Source organism: Glycine max, chromosome 15 (genome assembly GCF_000004515.6).
Source record: "Glycine max cultivar Williams 82 chromosome 15, Glycine_max_v4.0, whole genome shotgun sequence".
NCBI lineage: Eukaryota > Viridiplantae > Streptophyta > Magnoliopsida > Fabales > Fabaceae > Glycine > Glycine max.
In genome coordinates, this window is record NC_038251.2 from 2,767,215 (window position 1) to 2,775,713 (window position 8,499).

The following is an 8,499-nucleotide window of genomic DNA, read 5'->3' on the forward strand; positions in this document are numbered from 1 at the left end:
GCTACAATTATACAAAATTTTGAATTTATTTGTCTAAATAACATACTTAGTACATAATTTTTTATTTAAAACCTCTCATCGAAATATATACTACTCTTTAATTTACACAAATTAAATTTTAATGACAATAACAGATGAAGAAAACGATACTATCATAATCTAAAATAAACCAAATTTAATTTTTTTACAAAAAAATAATTATAAAATAAAATATCTCTTAATAATAGTAAAAAAATAATGTTATAATAAACATCTGAAATATCATATCTATTTTTAAATTACTACCAAAATTATTGATTAATATTTATATATATCAACATATTTTAACAATCAAATAAGTAAAGCTATGGGGCTTATACGCGTGAGATTAGGCCCAGTGAATTTGCCTAATGCAAATCCGACAATTACTTTCTGCACCCATGGGCACATTTTCACCTTTTTAATGTAATTATTTTCTTAAGACGTGAAGTGGAAGAGTGGTTCACATTTCACACGCAAGATCCATACATGTCGTCAGAAAGGTCTGAAAAAGAAAGGAAAGGAGTAGCAGCAAGCAGTCAAAGTTGCACAGTTAGCATGAATTGAATAGCCCACTTCTTTATCTGGTGGTTACCCTAAGAGTGTTGCTAGGTGCACCCAGCATTATTACTGGTGCACCCAGCATTTAATTAAAATACCAAAACTGCCCCTGTACTTTTTTCGCATTTGTGATGAATGTGTGTGAGGGTTATCCGTAAATCGTACAGATCAAGTTAATCTGTAAGATTGATACGGATCAACTTGATCCGTAAGCCTTTTACGGAACAACTTAAATGGCTTACAGATCAAGGGTATTTTCGTCATTTTATCTTAAGTGCTGGGTGCACCAGCAATAATGCTACCCTGGGTTTTTCCATATTTTCACGCTTATTGGACATTCAAGCAAACCCGCAAGAAACAGTTCTACTGGGTTCAGGAGCCCAATTTCACTGGAAAGAGATCATCCATGAAGGCATAGAATGGTTGCAAGTTGTAAACCTACAACATGATCCTCACTCACACTCCATGATAAATCATTTTCCAAGACTCATCGCTTTACCTTTTCTAAAACTTCTCGCCAAAGGCCAACGTCTTAATCTATGAATATTAAACGATAAAAGTTGAAAATCTGAAACAGTTGCCCCTGAAAATCAGAAAATCAGGCTTATCACTTTTTCAGCCAGCTTGCTGTTTTGTAAACTCTGTATACAGTATTTGATCAGCCCCTGAAAATCGCTTGTAACCAAGTCCTAGCAGCATTTGATCATTTTGAAACTTAGATTGATCCTCAACAAAAAATTGAACTTCAAAGATCTGTTTTCGCCACCAAATTTAATTTTAGTATAAGCAGAAATTCAAAGAAACCGAACATAAACCGTCATGTTTGAACTCACGAACAAGTTCCATATTAATCAAAATCATTAACATTAAAATCAAGTTAAAAAGTCAGAATTACCTCCTAAACCGTTCGTACAAGAAGCAAAATTGAAAGTGAGATTAAGAGAATGGCGGGGATAACAATTCCCAGGAGAACTCTTACCAAATTTTTTAGCCTCCTTCAGCCTGAGTTGATCCTATTATGGTTTAGTTGCACAGAATATTACTCGAAATGGCATATTGAGTGTGGTCAGCAAAGTAATAGAGATAATGAATATGCATAAACTACCGGAAGCTAAAGTACAATTTACTCGTACTATTCACACTTCAATTGATTCATGTTTCAAAATGATGATTTATGATTGAGTCATGAACCTGACTTTGACCACTATGCAGCATATATGAGTAACACATACCAACATCTTTGCTGGTTACCCACATTGTGCATTTAATGACAAAAGACATCAGACATGACTTCATGTTAATTTTAGACCCTACCAACTGGAGAGAGGGGAGGATAAGCAACATAACTTGCAGGAATGTCCTCTAATTTGCCAAAAGCCTTTAGTTCATCTGTTTGCACCAACAGAGTTTCTCTCGAATTTTTTCCTTCGATGTGGTTTCTTGATCCAGAAAGTTCATATGAGATCAAGCCATCAACTAACGCTATGCAGATGGAGAATGCTTGCAAAAGTGAGAATGAAGAATCAAAAGCTACCGAATAGACCCCAGGCTTAAAGGGAGAAAAACTGAAAGCAGGCTGGTTCTCTTGGTCTTGGTCATTCACCTGTAGTTAACAATGATAGTTATTGAAAAAACATTTCTAATTAATTATCCACAGGCTAACCAACATGATTAATCAACAAAAAGCTTAGAAAAATAACCAACTTAGATTAATCAACACAGTACCTGGAGGAAAAGCTCAAATGGATGTGGGAAACAAGCTTTTGATATTCTTGATTTTCTACATGCTTGACTTTCATCTGCGAGAATCTTAAGTTTACAAGCCATATCCCAACCACCACAGTCACATGATCCACCTGTTCTCCAGCGCTCAATCAGTGATGAAGGTCCACCATTACTTGGAAGACTGTGAACCCCAGTTGGGAGCACAACTGTTACATGTAGATCTTGACTGTCATTCTGGCAACTGCTCTGATGTGCATAATTGATAAAATTGACAGCCTTGGCTGATTTGACAACAATAGCAGCAAGCTCATCATTGGGTTCATAGTCAGTGACCTGAGCATCTCCCTGTTTTAGCTTTACAGAAAACAAAACAAACTCTTTTGTTGTAGAGGAGTTCACACAATTCTGACTAGTTGAATCATAATGGTGCGAATCAGAAACCTTCATTTGGGCAACAGCATGATGAATATAATCCGGACCTTTGGTTTTGCTTGCTTGATTCATCCAACTTCCGTTCTTCTTTTTGCCCTCCCTAAAGGTGAAAAATGTATAGATACGGTTGCACTTGTCTTCCTTTGAGACAGCCAAGTTCTTCACTGTGGCCACAAGAATGTTGCTATTATTGTCAACAGCAAATGTGAAAAGGGGCTGACCATTCTTCACAGCAATTCTTAGAAGAGCTTGAAATGTCGATGGCACATACTTCTTGTTCTTTGATAAATCAACTGTATTAATTGTTGTACAACCAACCCTCTGGTCCCTGTCCAGTTCTTTCTCCATAGAAAATTCCCCATTACCTGACCTACAATTCTTCTTTATTACCACTGAATCTTTTTGATATGACTCCACCGTGCGATGGCTGTTTGATGTCTTCGGTTTCAGCAGGGGATCCAGTAATCTCCTTAAAGGGCTACTAGACCTGCTTTTGGCAGCATTACCAGGTTTATCATTGCCTGAAAATTTTGAGCCAGCATAACCTCTCACATTTTCTGAACTAGATTTAAGTGCTGCTAAGGAGCTCTGATGTGGCACATGTGCAACCTCTTTACAGCCAGAACCTTTACCTGCAAAGCCAATGCTGAAGCTAAATCGCCGAAAAGGTGAAGAACTTCTTGGTTTCTCAGTTGTTACTTTCTGATCTAATACCTTGAGAGACCCATTTGCAGATGAAGATGCACCAATGTTGTGTTTCTTTTCCTCAGCTTTTCTAGATCTGCATGGACTTATTCCTGTTCTGACTGGTACGGGTGCTGAGAAAGTAGAAGCAGGAATTTCAACATCTTCTGGATCTATGGAACTAGATCCTGACCTTTTCGGCTGACAACGGCTTCCTCTAATTTCATCTGGCAGAGGACATGCTTTGGAAATATTGGAATTTGGATATCTGCAGGGAGGTTCCTTAGGTTTTTCTGATAATCTTGTTCCAGTGGGACTTCCTAGCTTTTGACCCAAGGATGTTTGCATATCAGGAACTTCACAATGATTATTCTGGGGAATGTCTCTAGGCAAAATAAGAACAATAGGTTTGCTTTTCCCAAGCATAACTTGCTCATCAGCATCAATGTTTGGTTCTCTGAAATTCTCCACTTTCTTTTCTGGTCCACCATCTTGAGGGCTCATTTCAATCTTAGTATGTGATGCTGCCTCATATATTCCGCCATTTGGCAAGATATCACTTTCCTTATTAATATGTGGATTCAGCTGTCTCCTGACACATCCTTTTGGTATACTAGTAGGATGGTTTTGGGAAAGGTGATCACCAACTCGAGCATCGTTGCTGTGTGTGTCAATATTACTGCACCCACCTCTAAGATTCTGACAATTTCCAAAATTCCCTCCAGATGATTTGACAGATACAGAGTAGTCTTGCATTGGAGATGCCATGAAGTGAGATTGCAGTGACGGACGAAATATTCTTTGACGAGAAGGAGAACAAACAAAACCTTTGCTAGAATTACCAGATAATCCCTCTGTTGAAACAGAAGATGATGTATTAATAGTAGATGTCGAGCTCCGGCTACTTAAGGGTACATGTTTATGACTGTACTGCCATTGTTGTAGAGTGGCCCAATCAAGCACCCCAACATTCAAAGCTTTATCAGGAATTTTTTCTCCCTTCTCCAAGTAACCTGGTAAATTCGACATATACTTAACCAGTTCATCTTCCTCACTTGCCCATTGATAAGTTGCTTGCTTTTGCTTATTTCCGTAAGGTTTTAAAGAGTTGTCTTTGTCATTTTTGGTAATTTCATGACGAAAATCAGCATATGACAAAGAAGCTTTCTCCAGTTTCAACCTGTCATTAATTTTTCTGTTCATTCTGATGGATGGTTTCCAGCATTTCACTCTGACCTGGCATCAGCTGAATAAACCATCTCAGCTGTGGCTTTGAAAACAATGTACAACCTTTTTGTTGTTCAAAGAGAGTGCAGTTGGGAAAATGCTAATGCTTCTTTTTCAGCTGCACAACTGGATTACATTTACAAATCAAACTTCCAAAAACAAAGATTTCATACTAAAAGAAAAATAACTATTGAGAATAAGCAAATATATCAATATCAATTATCAAGGTGTTTTTCAGCTGCACAACAGGATTAAATTCACAAATCAAACTTCCAAAAACAAAGATTTCATACTAAAAGATAAATAGCAATTGAGAATAAGCAAATATATCAATATCAATTATCAGGGGTGTCTTCTAGGACCACATTATTTTCATTTCCTCGTTTTAATAACCATGGGAACCATATGCAAAACCAGTAAGCAAAATCACAATAGCAGAGAGTTAAATTTACAGTACCAACTACCCAACTACATTAAAGACAAAGCTAGCAAAAACTAAACATGCCATTACAACAATTTAATTGGCAGGAACAACAAATGAGAAAATCCAATCAGATTAGTTCAAATGGAAAAGCCAATACAATGGTAAGAACTAAGAACTGATAAGACTGAAAATCTTTCTGAGAAAAAAGCATGATAAGGCTTCAGGGAAAAGGTCATTTACAATTTCTCCCCCTGCTTTTACTGGCCACCCTTTTCAGATAGAAAGTAATGGTAAAGTTTGTAGCTATAAGGAGCCTTCCAGCTTTCAACTCTTCCTAATCAATTTTGATAGCTATATAATTCAATGTGATGATGACTTAAAGTCCACATAAGCTCAACTTCCCAAGACGAGAAAAATTAGGGAAGTTGTACAACAGATTGAATAATATACGAAAACTAAATATGTTGGTTCATGAGTTAATGCAAATTTTAAAAATCAAACACACTAGTGTAGGGGCAAAACCGAAATAAAAAAAAGCGGAAGCTAAAAAACAAGATTAAGTGGTCCATGCGATCCCATTTTCAAAAACCAAAAGATAAGGCATCATGAAACAAACAAGGACAAGTATCAAAATCTTTTGCCCAAAATTAAACGGAACTGCCCAATATTCCATTATTATTCCAAGCCATTCAACAGCATTTTCACTCGAATTTCAAATAATAAGGCCACGTTTGGAGTTTGGTAAATTGGTCACCACCGCGAAAAGGAAACAAAAACAAAAAGCGAAACGCAACAACTTTATTAGAAAAACAACACTTTCACTGTCTTTTCCACGCAACATTATCTCGCCAGGACCGCACGGTTGCTGAAAATTACTCAAAGCGTCGAAACTCAAAACCCTTGGTATTGCACGTGCGTTTATAAGATTATAATAATTAAATAAAAAATAAAAATAGCGAAACTCTAATTTGGAGCTCGGAATGCTTACCGGAGAAGCGGTGGGTGAAGAATGCAGAGAAACGAAGGGTCGTCTAGCTTGGAGAAGAAGCAAGGAGTGTCGGTGCCGTCGTTTGGTGCAAAAACGACGTCGCAGCGGGAGTGAAAGTGTGGGGCGAGCAACCCCAAAACGCGAGATAAAACAGTTATATAGTGTCGTCCTCGAAAAACGCAATCTCAAACTCCAATGCTACTGAGAAAAGAGAGAGAGAGGGAGCGTGTGGTTCGGTTCCTCACTTTCTCGCTCGTATCGTTCGTATCTGTGCGGTGTGTGCAGTGATAGTCAAAGAGGGTTGAGCTGAGAGATAGTGAAGCAGGGTGGGGCCCACATGGTTTTTTTTTTTTTTTCATCCGATGGATGAAGGAGGGTTTGGTGATCGGACGGTGATGGTGGATTGCATAGAGTAGATGGAGAGCATATTCTGGGTCCCACGTGTGATTCTTGGTGAAAGGGGAAGTTTGAGTTGGTGGGCTTGGAAGGGGCCCACTTAGGTGTTTGCTTGCGGAGTATGGACCTTTGGATTGGGCTCGGGCTGGGCTTGAGATTGGTGATTGTCGTTTTGTGCCGTCTTTAGCGAGAGATCAAAGATGAATCAATCATGTTACAATAGCCGAAACAATTTTTATGGGGGTTCGCTTTTATCCTTTTCTTTGTCATTTCAACTCCGACGTTTCGCATAGGCAAAGGTGGATTCCACTTTCCACGTTAAACCCACTTCAAGCTCTTTGTTAAGGATTTTTTCTTTTTTAACTTTCCGCACCTACCTTTTCTTTTTGAGTTTTTCTATATTTTTTTTTATTTCTTTTTACTTTCAATCCCTCTCCCTTTCCCTCTCTCTTTTATATCAGTATATTAGCCAACTTAGTAGTTGATTAAATAAAGGTATATAAATTATTATAAATTTTCTTATACTATCTTTAAATTTTATGGATAAAAAATATTATTTTTTTTTTTTATCTGTCGTTGTTATTTCACTCATTTTATATATCAGTCTATTATAAAGTTTTTATTTCATATTTTCTTTGCATTTGTGCATTATTTGTCATATGTTATAATTCGTTCTGTTATTTTCCATATCACTTACTAAAGACACCTCTATGAGTAGTGCTTATTTTACATTTGCTTATTAAGGAGCACCATGCTTAATAAGACTTTTCCATTAGAATTAGTGTTTATTGAGCATTCTTCGGGCAGCAAATGTTTATATAATGATACGAAGTTATTTGTGAGATCTATTTAATAAACATTTAGTTTAATTGTAATTTTGATCTTCTTTAATATATGATAAGTGATATTAGTTTAATCTTTAATTTTATATATAATTTTTGGTTTAGACTAAGGTATGTTAAGTTAATGATTGACTAATGATGTGTCAGAATTGTGGATGAGATAAAAATGACATTTAATAATTTAAAAATAATTTAGTTAACTGTATTATAAAAATAAAAGAAATAAACATATGTAAAATTAAGAATTAAACAAAAATTATAATTTTTTAAATTTAGAGACTAAAATCACAAAGCAAAATTTACAATTTAACTTATATTTTTTTAAGTTATTGATTTAGAGAGAAAAGATACTTAAATTATAAAAATGTAAATATGAACAATAGATGTCGGCGACGTCTATTTAAGAATTTCAAAAAGTGAGAAAAAAAAAATCATTGAAATAGAGATGACCTAAATATATAAACTAAAGGGTGCATGTAAAGTCATTAGATATAAACTGCTGAGGCCACAAATTATTTTTTCCCCAAATCTGTGTAGTTTACTAAGGACTTTACATGCAGCATTATAGTTATCCAAAATTGAATAGGATTGAAATAGACTCAACTGTTAGGTGGAAATAATATTAAGTCTCGTTGTTGTGAAGGAGAAATTAAAAAAGACTCGTAAGAAGACTCAAATTAGGTTAATTCATCTTTTACTCGTTTCTCCTTAGGCTTAATTGACATATTTCTTTAGTGAGACTCATTTTCCTTGCTTCTAAGCTCAGCATGATAGACACCTATTAAGCTTCATCTTCCCGAGAGGTGTTCCCCGAGCCAAAAAGAAATGGTTCCATTCAACATAATTGAACAAAACTACTTTATGTTGTTTTCTTGTTAATTCTGTTAATATTTAGCTATTATAGGATACATCATTGTTGAGGAATTACATCTTGTACTACCCCCAAAGTAGAAATATGGTAAAGTACCATTTAGATTCTTTTGATCGTACTGTATTTCATTTCACTTTGGTTCAGTTTCTTGTGACTTGTTTCATTACGTTAAGTGTTTAATATATTAATTTTAGAAATATTTTAAACTTTATCTTTAAGTTTGAGTCTCGAAAAATAATATTCTCCCTCTACCATAAAGAAAAAAAGTCCAAGTCTCGAAAAAAATATTTGACCGATACCGCTCCTGATTGTGAAGTGGCATCAAAGATAA

General features: G+C 35.7%; 1 protein-coding gene across 2 annotated transcripts; it reads right to left on the reverse strand.

Moving 5' to 3' along the window:
- Positions 1 to 1,654: 1,654 nt before the first annotated feature.
- On the reverse strand, positions 1,655 to 7,320 carry LOC100818834 (uncharacterized). 2 transcript variants are annotated; one of them, XM_006597199.4, is made up of 3 exons: positions 6,060 to 7,320; positions 2,305 to 4,773; positions 1,655 to 2,182 (listed from the first exon to the last, which is right to left on the reverse strand). In XM_006597199.4, exons 2-3 carry the CDS (start codon positions 4,621 to 4,623, stop codon positions 1,883 to 1,885), a joined length of 2,619 nt encoding a protein of 872 aa, XP_006597262.1. In that variant the 5' UTR covers positions 4,624 to 4,773; positions 6,060 to 7,320; the 3' UTR covers positions 1,655 to 1,882. The 2 variants fall into 2 exon arrangements, with proteins under 2 accessions (XP_006597262.1, XP_003547004.1); XM_003546956.4 differs by lacking the exon at positions 6,060 to 7,320 and adding an exon at positions 5,312 to 5,966.
- Positions 7,321 to 8,499: the final 1,179 nt, after the last annotated feature.